Raw genomic sequence first — 22,074 nt, 5'->3', positions numbered from 1 at the left:
CCTGTATAATCAAAATTTTTACCCAGATGGAAAATTTAATGCAACAAAAACTTGTTGCTGGGAAGTGCTGATTTACTACATTCCCCTTAAACGCTATATTAAAATGTTTACTTAGTGGAAATCCTTTGAGCAGACCATTCAAAGCCCACGTTTTGGGAGGTTTGGAGCTGGAAGAAATGTATTTTTGAACCTGAGGATGAAGTCACTTTGACAAAGGAAACTGGCTCAAGTCAAGAAGAGGTAACAGAAGATAAAGATGAAGATCACCTACTGGGTACTAACTTCTGTAGCAGTAGGATGTTTTGTGAATTTTTATGATACCTCAGCCCAAAAGATGTAAAGATTAGAAAATCTCAGTATCGGAAACAGATTTGGAAACTTTGGTTATCGGATCTTCATGGAGAGCTCTTATAAAGAGAAGACGAGCTAGAATTATGATGGATTTCCAAGGGATATAGATTAAAAATCAGAAGAGACAAATAGTCCTTCGCAGGATCAATTGTCTGGTACTAAAAAATACTCTTTCCATATGATCCACCGGTCAGCCATAATGAGTGCTACACATGGCGATACATTCATGAAGTCAGGTCACAACAGCTTTGCTGGTGCTCTAGATGAAACTAGATTAGATTATTGATACATCAGAAAGAATAAAACTTTTGTTTACATGCTTATTAAAGCACAATGTATTTATTAACAGATAACTAGAATGTATTAAGAGTACAAACATTATTTCATACGTACAAAATAAAAAAAAGCCTATTTGTTATCTTGACACAGTTTGAGCGGGTCATACAGAAAATCTGAACACATCTCACAATAAACAGTACATAATGGAGATAAAGCAGCAGTAGACACATTTGGGTTGGCCTGCCTAAGGTCATGTAGGTCATGGCAGTAAGGCAGGCAGAGTATGCTCACCCCGTGGTTTGAGCTTATTTTATTTACTAATTATATATATATATATATATACACATACATACATACATACATACATACACACACACACACACACACACACATACATATACATATACACACATACATACATACATGGGTGCGGTGGCCGGCCTTTTCGCAGGCATCATCATCATCATTACATAGCGCCACTAATTCCACAGCGCTGTACAAAGAACTCATTCACATCACTCCCTGCCCTATCAGAGCTTACAGTCTAAATTCACACACACACACACACACACAGAGAAAGACTGAGGTCAATTTGCTAGTAGCCAATTAACCTACCAGTATGTTTTTGGAGTGCATTGCTGCAAGCTGGAACTGTGTGGCAATTACTGGGTATGCTGTCATACCCAGTAGACTGATTCTATCATGATGATTGGCAGCTGGCAGTGCCCTTTCACTGGTTAGGGTGTTGCGAGACTCCCGCCCCCTCAATGGTTAGGCTGTTGTGAGACCCCCACACACACATTAATTGGTGAATGGCTGGAACTCTCCTCCCATCAGTTAAGAGTACAGGGAGCTGTCTACTGGTTACGTACATGTGCAAATGGGTGATATCAAAGCATGTATGGCCCCAATGAATAGCCCAATTTGATTGATTATCCAGCATGATGGAAAATGCACCTCAAAGAACACTTTTGAATCTCCCAGGGAAGACCGAAAAGTATATTAATGAAGCAAAATAAATTTACAACATGAATACTGTATCTGATCAACAGAATTATGCTACAAAAGACAAAACAAAATATATATCTAAAAATATTTTTTGCATATTTGAAAAACATTTACAGCTTAAAGATCTTATAAAAAGACACTTGGAAATATATATACACATATATAAAATAGAAATAGCGTAGAGTAATATTGCATAGAAGGTCATGGAAATTTACAAACAAAACTGGTACCTGAGAAAACTGATATAGCAACTGAGTTGAGTTGCTATTTCCCTTCCCCCTGTTTCGAGGGGGAAGGGTCTCTTAGGACCGGTTTAAAACAGCTGCAAGAGAATTGGTAAAATCTGTCCTAAAACCAAAGCCTCATAAGTGGCCCTTGGTCTTGGAAGACAGCTGAATGTTGTCTTATAAAGCGGATGAGAATACATCAATATCACCTTGTGTTATCATCAACAATTATTTATATAGCATTAGCAAATTCCATAGCGCTTGACAATGGGGAACAAACACGGTAATAAAACAATACTATGTAATACAGACAGACAGTAAGGTAAGAAGGTTCTGCCCACAAGCTCCCAATCTATGGGCTATATGCAATGCAAGCTACTTGTCTTCCCAGTCTCCTCACCCAGAGTTTAACGCCACTGGTGGCATAAAATAACATCCAGTTACAGTGGTCAAAAGAATGAGGCTCTGCTTGGTGTACTGGTCATCATATGAAGCACAATATACTGGAAATCACATGGGACACTGAATAGTTTAGCAGACATGAGAAGGGGCTCAGCATTGTATACTGCTCATCAGATGGGATTCTCATTCTAGCTGTGTGATGTGTATAAGGGGACTGTGTGTAATATATCCAAGTGCTGTGTATTCAGCCTCACTGCCAGGTTAGGTATAGAGATGACATCACGAAACACTGCAATGCATAATATATATATTTTATATACACACACACACACATTACTCCAGCTGCTGGTTTAGATATGATGGAGACAGAGATGGAGCGCAAGAGCAACTTCAGGAGGCTATGGGACAGGATGAGAAGAAACAACAACTCTGAGCCGGATCCCTCCTGTACATGCATTAATGGCAGCCGTATATACTCTGAGAAGCATACTCCGAGGACAACCCGGATAGGAAAGAAAAAGAGGTGGTGGATAAGATCTAAGAACAAGGAGACTCCGCAGAGAACACCTTGTGATGGCCTGAATATGGCAGAACATCATGACCAAAAAAAGGAGCAGGAACATGAACCAATCAAAATACGAACATCTGACGCAGAAGGAGCTGATAGAACTGGTGCTACAGCATGATGCTGAGGGGGAAAAGAAGGAGGGCCGCGCGCAGGAGCTGAAAGGGCCGCGCGCAAGAGCTGGAGGGCCGCGCGCAGGAGCTGGAGGGCCGTGTGCAGGAGCCGGAGCAATATATAAATCAGCTGTTTATCGTAACAGCCACATGCAACAATGCAGCACCCTGTATATAAAGGTCACCCTGCTGCTGAGGAAAAAGATGGCGAGTAAGATAGCGAGAGCGATATCAAGATGGAAACTGAGGATAAAACTGAGGAAAAGCCCAAGAGCAGGATTAGGAGGCTGTGGGAGAGGGTGAGAGGCAAGAGGACATCTGAGCCGGATCCCTGCAATGTGTGTGTTAATGGCACACATATATACTGCGAGCCGTATACACCGCGGCCAAGCGAGGGAAAAAAGAGGTGGTGGGGAAGATCAAGAAAAGTACCTCCGCAAACTAGCGATGTCCTAATAGAGACACAAGATCTGGACCACGAAGAGAGGGATAAAACACCTAGCCCTCCAGATCAGCCTTCGCGTTATAAACATCATACGAAGAAGGAACTGAAAGTTCTGCTGCTACAGCGAGAAGTGAGTGGAAGAGAGGGAAAGCCGCGTGCAGGAGCCGTAGGGCCGCGTGCTCAGGAGCTGGAGCAATATATAAATCAGCTCCTGGTGCGTGTAATACAAGTGGCACCAGAACTGCTCCAGACAGCAGAGTAGTCACAGAAACAGGTGTCAAAAATATTTAAATTGTTAAGTTGTTAATGTGTGTTTGAGGACTTCATAAATTATTGCTTTTTATTAATTGATGTGTCATTTGTGATTCAGAGTTGTTTGGTTGATATGTGGATTTACTTCTGCTTGATCAGATGATGTGGCTCTGAAATTTAATTACATCTCTTTTACATTAAAATGAGCAATATTTTCACCGATTGTGTAAAAATATACCCACAATGTGACAACAGTCCCCCACAACTGGGTAGCCACAGGGGCCATCATCAACAATTATTTATATATGGTTAGCAAATTCCGTAACGCTTCACAATTGGAAATGAACACGGTAATAAAACAATACTATGTAACACAGACAGACAGAAAGGTAAGAATATTAATAAGTGTGAGAACCTACAGGTACTGTGTGAACGCATTGTCCTCCCTCTGCAACATCATACCCACTCAGAAGAGACCCAACAATTATTCTGGGTTGAATCGGCCCTATGACCACCTCTTGCCCATCACTGGTCTAGATGAATTTATCCATCACCTTAATCTGGGACTAAAAGTGTAACAAGACTCAATATGACAAATATTTCTATTTTGATAGACGTCAGTGTGATTGAGCAGCTTGACCCTAATTCTCATCGTTACAGGCTCTAGACCCCAAGCCAATAACCACATTTTAAAAGAAAGAAAGTTCAAACTTTTGGCAACATTGTTCCTAAATGTTATTTCTTGCATAAAGCATCCATTGCTTGGTGATGATCAGGATTGACTTCATGATTTTTCATTGTCCTGTGGTTTTTATGGTGTGGATGCTTGGATTTCTGGGGGGGGGAGAAGTAAGAAACACAATGTGGTGAAATGCTGTTTGTATTAAATCAGTTTTCCTAAAATACAATGAAAAGAAAGTTTGTAGGGGGAATAAAAACAAATAAAAAAAAAGTACTGTAAACCCCATCAACCAATCAGATGTTTGATTTCTAGCTACGGGTTGTAACACCTTTTCATGTGCGCCAAGGTTAAAAAAGTTCCAAATGTCATATACTGTATATGATAACCATCATAGGATGGCAAAGGCAACTTCCATCTAAGGAAAAATAGCAATTACTTATCCATAGGGGTTGGAGGTGCATTGCCTTACAGAGCACTTTAGGTCCCGGAATCATAGTGGAATATCCGAGGGATATCCTAGAGCGCCCATGTAGACCTGTGCTACACAAGTCTTCAATAAATCCTTACGCCACTTTAAATCATTAATTTCCTTACATCTTAGAACTGAATACAGTGGAAATTGTACCCTCAACTTTAAAGCAACCAGTGTACACTCGGGAAGCTGCCACTGATAACTGAACGTGGGAGAGGCAAATCCCAGTAATCAGCCGGTTAAGACTAATTGTCCCCAATAACGTTCTAGACTGTGAGCATAGTTTGTAGTTACATTTCTCTTATTAAACCTTAAAAGCAGAGTGGTTACAAGAAATGTGACAGAAGAGTTTGTCTTTACAGCACAATATACCTGAGAGTTAGGAGGTTATTTATTCCAGCTTCAAGCAAGGACAGCTCCAGTGCCCTCTGTAGAGCTTCGTCTTCACTCTAGAAGAGACAGGAGAATTCAGCATGATCCTGGTGCTCCTCAACTAAATATTAATGGATTTATATCAATAATAACTGGAGTTCCCTGGGGCAGATCTCCTGGTATTCATATGTATCTTCAAAGCTTCAGACGTTCCGCAACAAAAAATAAGCGTATGTAGAAGCGATTTTATTATGTATTATTTATCTCGATATAGAACAGGGGTTTATAGCTCGGTTCTCAAGCAAATAAAATGTTTTGGAGATTTCCCCATGTTAAAAACAGCCAGGACACGGTTTGATCTTGCATTTGGTCATGTTTAATAAAACCAAAATAAAACAAAATCTACAACAATCTAACCACACAGCCCAACACAGTTAAGGCAGCTGGTTTGTGGGCAGAATCAACATATGTGAATGCATCCTAGCAATTAGTTAGGAACTAGCGATTCCCCTAAGGCACATAGTCCTGTTCCCAGCTAATCAACTGGGCAACCTCAAAAATGCAAACTATAAAATTTGCCCAGGTAGTTTGAGCCCCGAGTGATTTTGTTAGATGCTACAATATCAGCACTTTTTGTAATCCTATGTAAACTGTCTTACCATTCCATTGTGAAGATCAGAATCAGACATGACTGGTCCTGCAGAAGCCACAAGACTATCACTGAAAAAGAGAAATACAAATTAGAGAAGGCTGCCTTTTACTCTAGGAGAGGACTTGTTGTCCCATTCATACATTCACAAGACGCACTCTTAGTATAAGAGAATGAAGTGTGTAAAGATATAAAATGTACCTCGATAGAGTTCTAAAATGTAAACTATAGACATAATCGCTATGGAAAATGTGTACTCCTAGACATCAGATCAACTCTGGACCAATTTACCCACAAGTTAAGAGCCAGCATTTTGTATCAAACAATTAATGAGATAAGCATGGTGTGGTGGTGTATGTTGGCAGCTAACACAACGTCAGGCCTAACAATGGACCCCATATAATTGTCCCAAGTGTTACACACCAGACACCGATTGTCAGCCTATTGCCCAGTCCCAGCCTATGTTGGGTTTGCCCCTATAATGGCTCCTCCCCTTTCTGGAACTCAGAATAGGCGATTGGCAATTACAACTCTAAGAGAAGCGTTACGTCACACTGTACAGTTACTGCAGCCAGAGCCGCTCTACAGTGAGGCCCCACTTGTGACCACATTACAGTTTTCCCACATAGAACACCGCTCTGGCTACAGTAACACTACAGCGTTATAACTCTTCCTTTAGAGCGGTTTTCTAATGGTTCCTGGCAAATTCACTGGAGAGTGGACTACCCAATGTTAAGTGAAAGTCGGAGGAATAAGAAGGACAAGCTCTCGTCACCAGGGCATACTTCTAAACAGACATAGCAAGAGGGTTTTGTGCAGTCCTACAGCAGATGTAAATCTCCATCAGCTGGATCAGGAGTCAACAGCTCTAAACAAGACTCATTGGACCAGTATTATCTTAACTTTAAGGGCTAGATTTACTAAGCTGCGGGTTTGAAAAAGTGGGGATGTTGCCTATAGCAACCAATCAGATTCTAGCTTTCATTTATTTAGTACATTCTACAAAATGACAGCTAGAATTTGATTGGTTGCTATGGGCAACATCTCCACTTTTTCAAACCCGCAGCTTAGTAAATCTAGCCCTAAGTCTGTAACGGCTTCATTAAAGTCACAATAGGAAACGGGTTTCGGTGGAGCACCAATAGAGTCAGATTTTCATGTTCTGCTGAAACAGGACGTCTGTGGAATTATTATTAATATAGTACTATTCCGGCAAGTCCTTGTTCTGCTGCCAATTACTGCTCCAGCAGATACAGATGTACACCTACTTTTGACCTTTAAAACAGATCCCCCATCTTGGGACTGGTGAGCTAAACGCACTATTACACACAAGTGTAGTTTCAGAGCACAGTCATAAGTAGCATTAATTCATTACATTTTATCCTGGGCTCTGCAGCCTCCAGTCCGCTCTGCTTTCTCTGGCTCTGCGAGAGAGATCACTGCAGGTTTATGGTGTTCTGGCTCCTTCAGAGATCTCATCAAAGCAGCGTATCTGCAAAGAGGGAAAGAAGTACTGAAACTACAGTCATTGTGAAAAGAGTCACTTCTAAAATAAACTACAAGACTGATGTCAGGTAGACATCAACCAACTCCCAAGAGGATTGGTAAAAGAGATTACCCAGCTTTAGACAGTGCTGGTCCTTTGGTTTGACAATCGTGATCCAGGGGATGTCTGTGTGAGAGACAGAAGTTACTGCCACACTGGACACATTCCACCTTCATCAGCTCTTTCTTCCTGCACCCGGCTTTACCGCACCGGTTGGTGAAGATCTTGAGACACAAAGAATAGCGGAGAGGAGAATTTATTTAGATTACAAGTGTTTTACTAAGGATTCATAACACACTCCTACATAATCGGCAAAAGGGATACGATTTAATATGTGAAGAAAGTATGCTATGTTTTATTGCCCATATAAACCCTTACAAATATTTATCCATTAAACAAATAGAAAGAAAAGGAAAAAAAAAAAAGGAAAGATTTCCTTAATTGGTTGTATTGTTCCTATAAGCAGGGTTATAAGCAAACTTTACACAAAGGCAGTGATAGGTCATGAGAAAATGTTATTAACAATTTAAAGAGCAAAAAAAAATAAAAAAGTACCTTCTGTTTACGCATAGAAGAATCATAACCGCAGTTTCTATTAATGTGCAGCTCTACAGCCAAGTCTGGCAACACTCCTCTTTTTACTGGCACAGCAGCGCCACACAGTGGACAGACAGGAACCTGCACATCCTGAAATAGACGAACATCACACAGAGAGAATTAACAACACTCGAGAAACAAGTTTGCAACATAATACTTTAAAACGAACAAAACACAACTTAATGCTAAATAGATGCACTACAAGTCATAAATATCCAAATACAGCTAATAATTTAGGAGCCACTAAATCAATCGAGGAGACAAATGAACAAGTCAGCAATCATAACCACCATAGTCTGATGTGCACTAGACATGGATGATAGAAAAGAGGAATTAGGTTTGGGTAATGTAAATGGTGAAGGACAATTATGGTTGCCAGTAGCTGACGGTTTTAATATTTCTACCATGATGACAAATTAATCCATAAATTAATCAATGTCTCCACCGTCATCGTCATCATTTATTTATATAGCGCCAACATATTCCGTAGCGCTTTACAATTGGGGACAAACATAGTAAACTAATAAACAAACTGGGTAAAACAGACAAAGAGGTGAGAAGGTCCTGCTTGCAAGCTTACAATCTATTGGACAATGGGAGTTTGACACATGAGGTTAAGTCTACATCATCCTGTCACACAACAATGTTGGTCAAGTGGTAGTTGTATAACAGGTGGTAATAGGGTAATGTATTGAGTTTAAGAGGTTGGTTGAGGAATATTATAAGCTTGTCTGAACATGTGGGTTTTCAGAGAACGCTTGAAAGCTTGTAGACTAGAGGAGAGTCTTATTGTGCGAGGGAGAGAATTCCATAGAGTGGGTGCAGCCCGGAAAAAGTCCTGTAATCGGGAATGGGAGGATGTAATGAGTGTGGATGAGACACGCAGATTTTGTGCAGAACGGAGTTGCTGAGTTGGGAGATATTTTGTGACAAGAGAGGAGATGTATGTTGGTGTTGGTGCTCCACCTTCTGCTGTATCCCTCATTCCAAGCACACCATACCATGGTGTCTGCACAGAAATCCCGGTCACCAATGGCTGCTTTATTATTTGTGACGGCAAATCTGATTGGTTGCTATGAGTTACAGCACATGTAAACAACTTACACATTGCTATTAAATAGGCCCATCAGTCTGTACCTTGAAAGCATAATCCAAGCAATGTGATAGGGCACAAAAAAAACTAGGCTGTAACTTATTGCTGTTCAAATAGACAGTATATTTAAAAAATAATAATAAAATAAAACCAAACGTATTCTTATTTCAGACTGACGCTTTGCTTAAAGGTTATTACTTATCATAAGACATTTCTGGGCATTGTCCCCTCCCAAGTGCATTTTGCTTTCACTTGACACATTTATCACTTTATGTACTGAAGACACAGCCACAAAACCTATATACACTGTACGTTGCGTCCACCACATCCTACTTACACCTTGAACAATACGGCAGACGTACCTTTATATACGCAGAAGAACACTTGTGATGGTCATAGGTTATGTGGTCCTTGCAGAAAAGTTCTTCACAGGCATCACACTTCAGTGGTAGGAAATCTGCAAACAAGGATGGAAGGGAGGAGAAGGCGACATTTTAGACACCAAAATATTCTTATAACCAACTTAGATGTGCCAGGGACTTTCTTACTGAAGATCCAATGATAACAAATTACAACACTACAAGTCTCAACACAACTACTGGGATGCAACTGGTATATTCAGGGCAGGCTGAAGCCTGTGCCCATTTGCGTTGAAACAACTAAATGTTTAGAGCTACTGAAAGAGGTGCAAAGACAATGGAGTGGAGTAAATGGGCAGAGTCCAAGGAGGAGGTGCGCAAAAATCCAAAATAAATCAATTTTCACTGCATGATGTAAGAAAATAAAATGTGAAAACTGTGAATTGGGTTAATACTTTTTATAGCCAGTGTACATTTATTCCTGGATCTTATAAATCAGCCCTGGGCAGCCTGTGGCTCTCCATGTGTTATACTGGGACTTGTAGTTTCACAACACCTGAAGAACCATAGCTTGTCCAAGCCTGCCATAAATGATTTTACACTAGTATAAAGAACACATATCCTAATACTTATACTATTGTTAATTCATTGGTCACATTTTAGGGTAAATATCTGGAACGCTAATAATTGCCTGAAAGTAACTATGGAAAGGTGAATGTTTTTTTGTCCTATTTTAACTACCTATAACAAAAGGTCCATAAAATAGATATTTATTCCACTGCGCTACAAATACAAAAATCCGTCATGAAATAACAATATGAAGATCACTTGTGTGGTCTAACAAATGAACACAAAAAAGGTTTCTTATTAAGATATAGAGATTAAAGTAATGTATCGTGTTCAGTGACCCAGATAAAACAAGTGTACTCCTATTTCCAAAGTCATTGTTTTCTAAAGTTGCCTACACAAAGTGGAAGAAGCAGTTTGTCAGTGGAACCAATATTTAAATGCTCAAAGCACCATTAACTACTGACATGAGTTTGTGCCTCAGTCCTACAGAATGGACAGGCTTAATTGTCATGAATGCTGGCTCACAAAATAGTGCCTCCACTGGGTGTAGGTAACAGCTACATTTTAAGGAAATATTTTACCAATTATCAGATTAATTTTGACATTGCAGAGGGATCTACATAGCAGTCCTCACTCACTGTAATATATACAAATATGCAGAGGAATAAGATACTATGCACTATTTAAGGATGTCCACAAAACACATTGGGCCGGATTCATTAAGGAAAGTGAAGCAAAAAAAATGAGTAACTTTGAACCTTAGCAAAACCATGTTACAATGCAAAAGGTGCAAATCAGGTTATTAGCACACAAGATACTGGCTGTTTTTTCATGTAGGACACAAATACTTGATAGCTTTATTTTTACACTGACATTAAAAGTTGATCTTAGACATGCCCTACCCCAATTATAAACCTATCCCACATTTTAAATGTCTCTCCCCCTCCAATGCAACATGGTTTTGCCAAGGTTCAAAGTTACTCATTTGTTTTGCTTTACTTTTCTTAATGAATCAGGCCCATTATTGTTTCTTCAGCACATCTACTGATGTTGTTAATGGGATTCATCTCTCAAGATGGCCTGGTCAGTCCAGACTCAAAGCCATAGCTAACAAGGCACCACTAGTGCAGTCCGTTGCGGTCACTGACTGAATTTTACATCCATGTCGACTGACACCTAATGACTCCCCATCATATGTTAATCAGGATATGATCGCCAGTATATTTGGTACCATACACTCTTGACTTACAACCAAACGTGTCCAAAACGTCTTTAGTGGCAATCAATAATGTAGCACACATGTGCACCTTTACAAAGCACAATATACCTATATCTGTAATTGAACATTCTTTAAGCTGACCACAAGCATCAACAGCAGCAGACTGGACTGATATTAACACGTTTGTAGGCAGCATACATGGTGTAACACACAATAACTGAACAGGGGCAGTCAAGGTGAACAATCTGAACAAAGTGTCTGTTTTTTATGGTTTAATAAAAGTTTAACATGTTTTTTTTTCAATATATGTTGATAAGTTTTTTCTTGACAACTAACATTGTTAACTTACCAAGTTGTTTGCATGTGACTTCCGAGCAATGCTTTCCCAAATCTGGAAACTCCATTGTACAAATTTATAAGTTTCTTGGAAGCTTAAATATCCTTAAGAGAAAAAAAAAAATAGATATTATTACAGTGTACATACAATAGAGGAAGAAGCCAGGGAAGAAATAACAGAGCGTCACATTTATACGGACATTTAATGAGGTTCTGAAAACCACTTCAGAAATTTGCATATGTCAACAAATGTTGGTATTCCTACATGACCAGGTTGTATCAAAACAGTATCTTTTAACTAATGATTAGTAGTATAAATCATTAGGTACCCTAAGGAGCTGTCACAAAATTATTTTCTCTACAAATACCGAAGATGGCACATCCGGAGATAAACTTGGATTTCATCTGTGTATAACATGATCGGATAATAATAGAGACAAGCACAATGTGTTTCCACACCTAAAATGTATCCCTGTGCTCATCAAATTTTCTCTGTGTATTTGCTTTACAGGTTTTTCAATAAAACTATTTTTCCAGCAAACAACTAGAACAGATGGAGTACACTTGTTCAGACTATCAGTTTTTGTACTACAGCAGTTTCCTGGATTCACTTGTTCTGGGGACATCCAGATAGCTCTAGGATCCAACACACTGGGAGTAAGGGCAGCTGTCACTTGAATGGACGGCTACAACAGTTGCCCAATCAGGATCAAGCCGTCATTAAAGTAAAGGCAGTGGGATCCTTCCTCTTATGTACCCCTCCTACACCTCTCCAGCAGAGATCCATATGACAAGCTTGTATGGGGGCAGTCATATCCTACAAACAGCCCAGGGCATCAACCCCAATTATGTACTAATATGGGCGACATTTTACACCCACCCTCATCCAAAAGTTGGAAAACACTATTCAGATATATTTATGTTTAAAGGGCCATTATCCCACATAAATAAAGTGCCACAGCCACCTTTCCACTAGAAATGCATGGAATATATCAGTATGTGTATACATCTCTGCTTAAAAGGCCATCATTACACATAAAGAGATTTAAACCTTTAATCCACAGAAAAAGAATAGAATACTCAATAGTAAGTGTTTTATGTAAATGTTTCCTGTATTTTAAAGCTACTTTTCTCTTTTGTTTGTTAAAGAAGAAAATACAAATTAAGTAATACCGTCTTGTCCTGTAGATTGTAAGCCCCACTCAACTTTTTCTGTCATCATCCTTGTAGTATATCCCGTGTAACTGAGACAGACAACCTGTGAGATCCAGCTGCTGTGAAACGACAAGTCCCAGTATGTCAGTTTGCCTGACAGGGCATGCTGGACCTTGTAGTGCTGTAGATCCAGCACAGCAGGAGAGCCACAGGTCGCCTGGCACTGCATACAGTGACACCAATACACTATATACACTATATACACTATATACACAGCAGTCTCACCTCCTTCTCGTCCTCCTGCCGATCACGTCTCCTCCAGCCCCGGCCTCCCCCGTCATTATATACCCGTCCCTCCTGCTGAGTCACGGATCTAAGTTGCGGAGTCATCGCCGTTATCTCCACCCAACGGGCCCAGAATGTTCCAGACCGGTCTCCCCGAGCTGTGCGCTGTCATCCTGCGGCGCTGGTGGATGACGTCACGCGTGTTGCTGATAAACAAGGAAGTGTAACCATGGCGACAGGGAGGCAGAGTGGTGACTGGGGCCAATGTGTGCTGTGTGAGTGCTGGTGTGTTTACTGTGTGTGTGTTGTACTGCAGAGATATGAACGGGGTCTGGGCAGAATTGTTTTGCTCGTGCAAGTAATCCCTGAATATCTATTTATAATACCACATTAGTCCATACTTACCTACTTTCTTCAGCTCCCTTCCGGGAGCCAGCCAGTGGAGGGGGGCGTGAAGGGGCGGGGTGGCCGAAATCGCGTCATTTCGGCCCCGCCCCCTGTGACGTCATGACGCAAATTGCGTCATTTGACAGCGGGGGCGGGGCCAAACGCCGCGATTCACCGGGAATCGCGGCGTTTGGGATCTAATTCTGCCCACTTCACTAGGAAGTGGGGCACTTCCTAGTGAAGTGGGCAGAATTCGGGAGATTGCCACACTCGCCCGGGAGTCCGGGAGACTCTCACAAAATGCGGGAGTCTCCCGGACATTCCGGGAGAGTTGGCAAGTATGCATTAGTCTGCCTCAGTTTATCTGATCATATATATATATATACACACACACACACATATACATACATACAGCACATTTTTTGTTTACCTTTGCTCCTGGTTTGCACCATATGTCATCATCATCACCATTTATTATATATGATTCCGCAGCGCTGTACAGAGAATTCACTCACATCAGTCCCTGCCCCATTGGAGCTTACAGTCTAAATTCCCTAATATAGACACACACACAGATAGAGTAGGGTACATTCTTTTATAGCAGCCAATTAACCTAGCAGTATGTTTTTGGAGTGTGGGAGGAAACCGGAGCACCCGGGGGAAACCCACGCAAACACGGGGAGAACATATAAACTACACACAGATACGGCCATCAGACTTTATACTGATGCCTAATTAATGTTTTTCGGTCCCTTTTAATGACAGTAGCTACAAATGGGTCAAAGGTCAGGAAATAAAAACTCTGACATCCCAGTTCATCAAGCCTTACCTGCCCATCACCTCTTTGGGGAATGCCAGGTTGCTGTTATACATTGTAAAACGCCATCAGGCAGGGAAATCACAATCATGGCACTGTTTAGTGATATCTTTGGATAACAAAAAATGAAAATACCCATATCTGCCTGTTATTATATATCTCTCTACTGCTGTAGGCATTATCTGTAGGAATATTTACAATGTTTCAGATTCTGATACCACCTTACAGCTCTAAATATGAGCTCCTGTAGGCAGATCCAAAGACTCAACGTGGTGAACAATGTTTTATGAGCTTTAAGAGAGTGCCTACAATCCTAAATATTTATAAGTAGCTGTCTTTGTTGTTCCCCCAAATACAATGAAGGATATCATAGCAGAAAGTTAGCAAACAGGGAGTGTTCTGCCTGTCAGAATTATGCTATGTAAGGGAAGAAGTTTTGGTGCATATTTAACAGTCGCTGTGTTTCATTCCCTATTGCAATGATAAGGAATGAAAGACCGGTGGCTAATTAGTTATCACTTCTGCCTCACAGCACTGGGGTCATGAGTTCAATTCCCGACCATGGCCTTATCCGTGTGAAGTTTGTATGTTCTCCCTGTCAGTGGTGGATCCAGGGGGGGGGGCGATCGGGGCGATCGCCCCCCCTAGCAGGGGCTTGCTGCCGACAGCTGCACACTGTGCAGGTCCGTTCAGCAGTGACAGTGTGCTGCCTGGCTGCTCTGATTGTGTTCTAAACAGAATCAGAGCAGCGGGACAGCACACTGCCACTGCCGAGCGGACCTGCACATAGTGTGCAGCCGCCGGCAGCCTTAGAAATAAAAAAGGGGGCGGGGCCTAACCCCCCCCTAAAATCGCCCCGGGTATATCAAGAGTCTAGATCCGCCCCTGCTCCCTGTGTTTGCGTGGGTTTCCTCCAGGTGCTTGGTTTCCTCCCACACTCCAAAAACATACTTATAGGTTAATTGGCTGCTATCAAAATTGACAATAGTCTCTCTCTGTCTGTGTTTGTATGTTAGAGTATTTAGACTGTAAGCTCCAATGGGGCAGGGACTGATGTGAGTGAGTTCTCTGTACAGCACTGCGGAATTAGTGGCGCTATATAAATAAATGGTGATGATGATGATTTATTAAAATTGTTCTTTTGGAACGGCAGCCATGATAAATTGCTGTCCCTGCGAACACACAAATGTACCTATCTCCTCTTTGATCACTCTCGCAAAGTGGCCACCTTTGTGATAGTAACCGGAATGGAGAGCATGTAAGAGGCAGTGAGGGATTCGAAAAACCCTCTAACGCAATGCTCTTTCCATAGGCTTAAATGCCTAACACCATATTCAGATGGTTTTAGCCATCAGACACAAGTTCCGAAAATCTTTGCTTTGCAGAACTTGTTTAATCACGCAAAATAGCTGTACCTGTAGAAACCTATGGGGACTGCTTTTGCGTTCGAAAACAGTGGGAATGCGGCAACTGCGATCCTTTAGTTATAAATAGAGGGGATGCTTAAAATTGCAGTGGTCTCCCAAAAACGGCAGTTTAGGAGCTTGTTAAAGATGCCCCTTTGTCGGGATTATTTCAGTTCCATCATGGAGAACTCGCCAATGGAACAGATTTCTGAATTGGTGAAGTCTTCTCTATCTCAATCCATTACAGCAATATTCTATACAGTAATATAAAGTGACCAAGACAGTATTGTCAATATTGTGACTTAAGGAGGAGAGGAAGCAGCAGGCTGAGGCCAGGTCTCATGTTTTTCAACATATTCATTTTTCAGATGGCAAAATTCATTTTTCAGATGCTGCTCCTAAGGTTGGCCCATAGCCCATCGCAGCATCCCCAACAAAGATATTGTCTACCGGCGAGTCTGGACGGGAAGTATTTTATATTGGATTCCAAACTTTTTCAGTTCAAGGCACCCTTAGGGTCTCCAAAGTTTTTTTAAGGCACCCCTAAGCCAAAATAATTACCATGTAGTCCCCCGCTTTGCTTACCACTGGCCCTGGCCGAGGCACCCCTGTGAAATCTCCAAGGCACCCCAGGGAGCCTAGGCGCACAGTTTGGGAACCAGTGGCCTAGGACATTGTCCTATGTGTTCTAGAAGGGGTTTACTATCCTAGAGATCATCTGGGGTCTGATCTCTTATAAGGAGGTTGTGTCTCTTGAACTAAGGGGAGAGGATTTGTGAAGTGACCTGTGATTCTGTTTGTGACTAGTGTTGGGAAAATGCATACTTGCCAACTCTCCCGTAATGTCCGGGAGACTCCCGCATTTTGCGAGAGTCTCCCGGACGAGTGTGGCAATCTCCCTGATTGTAAGTTGGAAAAAAATCAGTTTAAACGCCGCGATTCACCCGGAATCGCGGCGTTTAGCCCCGCCCCCGCTGTAAAATGACGCGATTTGCGTCATTCCGTAACGGGGACGGGGCCAAAATGACGTGATTTCGCCGCCCCGCCCCCTGCACGCCCACCTCCCAGCCGGCATCTCCCGGAAAAAGAAAAAGAAATGTTGGCAAGTATGGGAAAATGTACTGGATATAGTGAGGATTTTTTTTTTATGTTAGAGCTTAGACAAGCAGCTTTTAGTTTATGTTGCTGCTGGATTGCACACAGACCAGAAAGCATGGTGAACTTATGTTTAGATGCCAATAAAAGCCATCCTGACTGCAGGGCCTACCTGGGAATGAGCTAAAACACTCTCACTCTCTCACACTCTCTCTCTCTCACGCTCTCTCTCTCTCTCTCATATGTTTTGTACCGTAAAATAAAGGTCATGCTCTGCAAAAAAAAAACATATGCATCAACTGTTTATGTTCTGCAAGTTCTTAGTGAGTCTTGATGCTATTTAAAGTATTTACTACAAGATTCATCTGAGAATTTGTTTGAAAATGTAAGTTTATGTATAGTATTTAACTTGCAAAAACAGAGTGCTTTAATTATCATGACCGTGACAAAAAACATACATATATATTGTAGTGAGATAATGGTTTTGAGGTTAGATGTACAGTTGGTTAGAAATAAGCAGTTGCTTAAATTCATAACTTCTAAAAATCATTTACTGGATTGTACAGTTGCATTATTGGGTTTTTAACCTTTTTTAAACTGTCCCACCTGTGACAAATTGAACACCGTGGGGCATATTCAGTTAAGCGCAAAGTCAGTCCACATTACCGCAACATTGCCTAATTCTGTTCGCCCCCCCATAGGGTTGCGAAGGGAAATCCACGATGTACCGTATTAACAAAAAATGCGTAGCCGCCATATTCATCCACAAATTGAATATGCCCCCAAGACTGAGACCAACAGTTTTAGAACCTCCAAAGATCTCAGAACATTAATTTCTGATGATGCAGACACTAATAGCAACATTAGGTGGAAGCAATGGCGAGAAATTGATTGTCAGCTCCAACTAGCTCACTTGAAGTTGGTATTGCTGAGTTAAATTCAAAGTTGCTTCAATTCAAAAATCATGTTTATGTTAAAATATTTTGGTATCAAACATTCACTGACATGATTACAAATATAAAGGCTGTACTACAAATAGATTTTGCGTAAAACATTTCTCTGCAGTGGTCCAAGATGAAATCGAGTCAGTGCATTGAAACCTCAAACAGGTCACTATATTTACTGTTTGTGCATGGATTTCAAGGGAAGAAAAACGTTCCTTTGCAATGGCCAGTGATTGTCTTGCCCATGACAAGTATACTGTATTTGCCCACCTGAAAAGAATTGCAGCTTCATTGAAAAATGAGTTAAATTTACTAAACATCAAGATATTTTCCGATGGGGCAGCAGCCCAATTTAAGAATAGATTTACAATGATGAACCTTGGTTATATGAAATAATTCTTCAGTGTGGAGGGACAATGGTACTTCGTTTCCACATCCAATGGTAAGGGGATCATCATCATCATTTATTTATATAGCGCCAGCAAATTCCATAGCGCTTTACAATTGGGAACAAACATTAATAAAACAATACTGGGTAATACATACAGACAGAGAGAATGGGATAATGGGAGTTTGAAACACAAGGACATGTGCTACATCATATTGCACACTGGACCAGCTAGAACGAAAAGGTAAAAGTACTGAGTGGGCTGTGTGTGTACCAGTGTTGGTCAGAGGGTTGTTGCCTTGTGTTAGCTGTGTAGAGGGTGGTAATAGGGGAGATTAAGAGGGTGGTAGAGGAATACTATAAGCTTTTCTGAAGAGGTGGGTTTTCAGAGAACGCTTGAAGGGATGGTTGATGGGATAGGAGCCGTAGTAAAACGCGCTGTGTGGAGCAGAGTAAAACATCGCAGATTCCAGTCACGGAATTCTAAAGACTTTGTTTCAGCACCTCGCTTGTCAGTGAAATATGTTGAGACCATACGTATCATTCCTGAAGAAAAAGCAAAAGAGATCCAGTTCAAACATATAGGGGCCTAATAATTAAGAACTGCCCCTTCAAGGCGATATGAAAGATTTGCTTATCATAGCGGTTAAAAAAACTTATCACCACAATTTATCAAAACAAATATTGCTGTGGGTATCTCAGTGACACTGCCTCTACAATACTGGCCTGAAGCAGTAAAGGTTAACTTACTCACTTGTCAGGCCAGTCTTTGATTTGTGCATGCGTGAGCTGTCTTGCCAGATTTGGGGTTTCAGTTCCACTAAAGTGGAAAAAAATCTGAACATCGCCTCAGTGTTCAGATTTGACTATTGTCAGCCATTTTGGTAGAAATCGCAACTCATTTTCTGGCGCATCTCTACGAGATGTGAAGAAATGAGCAGAGATTTCTGCTGTAACACCTGCGCGATGTGTCTTCATGGACGTTCCGGAGACACCTCGCGCTGAATTGAATCTTGCCCAATTTATTTTGAAAAAAAATGTTTTATTCAAAGAATAAAGCATTTTTAAATTATTTTAATCTGCTTTCATAACAGAACAGGCATTGCGGCAGTACAAGTACCACAGTAATACTTTAATTCACATGGGGAAGTGAATCTTACTGCCATCAGGGATATTGCTGGCATTTGCATGGTTATCACTGATGGTAAACCTATTATGATTAAACAATAAACAGTCCTATCACCAGCAATGATTTCCTTTCTGGATAGTCCCACCCTTTCAAGCACCTGCTGTGAACCTATAAACTTCCATTTCTGTAATAGGGCTTTCCCCCCCTTTGATAAGTCTGCCTTTTAGTGCATTCAACTTGGATGAGGAATCCCGGACGTGTGCTAGAGGGGATTTGAGCTTGAAACAGGACCCATAAGACTGTGTTTACCTGCCATCCTCAGGTTCAGTCTTTTGTGCTGGACACGGTTGTTTCTCCATTTTGTTTATGTCACTTTTGATCAGCAGCCACCAGCACACTATAATCCACTTCAGCAGAAGAGGAGGAAGGTAAAGGGTGAAGAGAGCAGAAGTGGAAGAAGAAGTTAGAGGCTGAAGAATGTGCTGGGAATGAGATAAACTGGGTCAGAAAGAAATCATGGTGGGGAGAAATACAAGAAAATGATGGGATAGATATGATAAAAAAAAAACTAAAGGGAGGCAGACAGGCAGACACACAGTGGAGAAAGAAAGGACAGACACCCACAATATAGAGATGGAGTGTCACGAGTCGCGGCGGCTCCAGGCACCACCGCGACTCGCTCCTTCCTCTGGCCCAGCGCACCGGCCGTCATCATGATCGGGACGTCACTTCCGGATTGTCCTGGCCATCGCCAAGGCAACGGTCGGGACGCTCTTTTGTTATAGCGCCGCGTCCCGGCATTCAGGGCAGCCGGACACGCGCGCATATGGCCAATTAATCATCAGCCCCCTGTGTAGATGGAGATCTATTTACTTCTGTTGCCGACCTTTGCCTGGATACTGACGCTGTTGATCTGCCTGTGACCTTGACCCCTTTGCTTGGATTTAGACGCTGCTGATCTGCCTGTGACCTTGAACCCTTTGCTTGGATTTAGACACTGCTGAATTGCCTGTAACCTTTTTTGACCTTTGGCCTGGATTCTGACGCTGCTGTATTGCATGTGACCCTTATACCTTTGTCAGGATACTCACTCCATCTCTGTGTACACCTGCGCTACATTCTCAGGTATCAGATCCTTCTACTAAAGTACAAGACCTGGGGGCATTTGAGTACCTGTGAGCGCATCTAGCTCTACGTGAAAGGCAGCTGCTATAGGCGCAGACCTCTGAAGCGGTTCTAGGAGTTGATACCTGGGGCATGAGCCATAACATGGAGACACACAAACACAAGGGGGGCAAAGAGACAGGGAGGTACACATACAACATTAAAGACAGACACGCAGAAAGGGGAAAGAAATGGGCAAACGTACAATTAGAAGACAGACATGCACACACATACAAGGGGGGGCGTGGCAGAGGCACACATGGGGACAGAGGTACATATACAAAATTGGAGTCTGAGTAAAACACAAAAGGGGGAGACAGATACAGAGGATGATAGATAGAGACAGACAGACACATGGAGGGAATACAGACAGCAGAACAATGAGGGAAACCGGGAGGAGGAGTGGTGCCTAGAAGCCGCACACCCAATGGAGAAGGAGGTCAGGGAATACAGGAAACAGAAAGGCTGCATGCTACCTCTATATAGGGATAGCTTCACTAAAGACGCCATCATCATTACTGCGCAGCCAACCCCACCCATGTGCGTTCAAGGAGCGGGTCACATGCCCCACCCCCTTTACATCACTCTTCTGTGTTGTTTTGCATCCATTCCCGTCCCCACATCCTGTCTTGTCACATGTAGACCTGTCCTCTTTAACCCAATCAGATGGGTGGGCATGTCACTATCTCACACAAGGTCGGCAATCTCTCATATTCCCTGTGCTAGTGTGAAAATTCTGATGAACTGAAGAGCAACAGGTTCTATTCCCATCCATGTGAAAGCTTAGGATGAAGAGAAAATCAGGAGAGGACAACTGATAACAAAACTCGGACTCGTCAATGACAGCTTTAAAATTAAAAACTAAATCTCAAACAACAACAACTGTTCTGGTCACGTGCCCCAACATAATTAGTATGAAAATCTTTATTTTACAACCCATGCAAGCTTTATTTCTTCCACATATGTTCTCGAGAAATGAAAGCAGAATGGCATTCTAAATATGTTTTGCACGTTATTTTAATATGAAAAACAGATTATCTTGACTGCTGCACGAAAAGGTAAGTGTTATGCAAAAACAGTTGGAAAAATGTGTCAAACTGTAAAGAGATTACTTTGTTGTCTGCATTTGTAAATCTATTTTCTAAACAGTTGCAAAACAATTAGCCACATAATTAATTTTGTCTTCTCAACTGCATAAAAAAAAAATTCTGCCCCTCAAAAAAAATTTGAAACTGGCAAATAGGAAGAATGCAAAAAGCATGCCAATAAATTGCATTTGTAATTGTGTCCAGATTTACATATCCAATCTGTTAATCCAAAAAACACCTTGATTTTTTTAAATTTATAATTTGTGTTCCTGTAAATTTTAACCCTGGGATCTTGCAGTTTGAACCTTAAAAAACCCACCATGTCCATAAAATAATTTCCTTGCTTGGCAAAATAAAAAAAGCTTTTGGACCACCACAAACTAGCTCTTCACACGATCAGCTCCCGACTTGTAATGAGAGAATTACAGCCGCTAAGGCTATGTATAACATGGGGATTTCTCATGTCCTCAGCCTAGTGCTGGCACTTGTATAATCAATTTTGCTAGTTCTAGCCTAGGCATGCAACACTAGTGTTAAACTGTTTTGGGGTTTTTATTTTCTTTAAAAATAAAAAAATTATGTATTGACGTTTTTTTTTTAGATTTTTTATTGTATTATTTACTGTATTTTGCCGGTGGGTCCAACGGCTGTATTGCTGGTAATGGCACTTAACCACATA

General features: G+C 41.4%; 1 protein-coding gene across 2 annotated transcripts; it reads right to left on the bottom strand.

The window, feature by feature from the left end:
* Window positions 1-671: 671 nt before the first annotated feature.
* ZFAND2A (zinc finger AN1-type containing 2A) lies at window positions 672-13,165 on the bottom strand. Of its 2 annotated transcripts, none has more exons than XM_075179584.1 (9): window positions 12,978-13,165; window positions 11,551-11,642; window positions 9,416-9,510; window positions 7,919-8,050; window positions 7,436-7,587; window positions 7,193-7,309; window positions 5,828-5,888; window positions 5,169-5,245; window positions 672-4,476 (listed from the first exon to the last, which is right to left on the bottom strand). In XM_075179584.1, exons 2-9 carry the CDS (start codon window positions 11,603-11,605, stop codon window positions 4,437-4,439), a joined length of 729 nt encoding a protein of 242 aa, XP_075035685.1. In that variant the 5' UTR covers window positions 11,606-11,642; window positions 12,978-13,165; the 3' UTR covers window positions 672-4,436. The 2 variants fall into 2 exon arrangements, with proteins under 2 accessions (XP_075035685.1, XP_075035684.1); XM_075179583.1 differs by lacking the exon at window positions 12,978-13,165 and adding an exon at window positions 12,711-12,958.
* Window positions 13,166-22,074: the final 8,909 nt, after the last annotated feature.

This window comes from Mixophyes fleayi, chromosome 7 (assembly GCF_038048845.1).
Source record: "Mixophyes fleayi isolate aMixFle1 chromosome 7, aMixFle1.hap1, whole genome shotgun sequence".
Lineage (NCBI taxonomy): Eukaryota > Metazoa > Chordata > Amphibia > Anura > Limnodynastidae > Mixophyes > Mixophyes fleayi.
This window is presented reverse-complemented; position numbering and strand designations above follow the sequence as displayed.

What these genes read in the sequence shown, in the direction of transcription:
- ZFAND2A (XM_075179584.1), bottom strand. Translation starts at nt 11,605, where the DNA reads ATGGAGTTTCCAGATTTGGGAAAGCATTGCTCGGAAGTCACATGCAAA. An exon ending in CTGATCTTCACAATGGAATG is followed by an intron (nt 5,246 to 5,827) that starts GTAAGACAGTTT and finishes TGTCTCTTCTAG; the next exon opens with AGTGAAGACGAAGCTCTACA. An exon ending in AATAACCTCCTAACTCTCAG is followed by an intron (nt 4,477 to 5,168) that starts GTATATTGTGCT and finishes TCCCCCCCCCAG; the next exon opens with AAATCCAAGCATCCACACCA.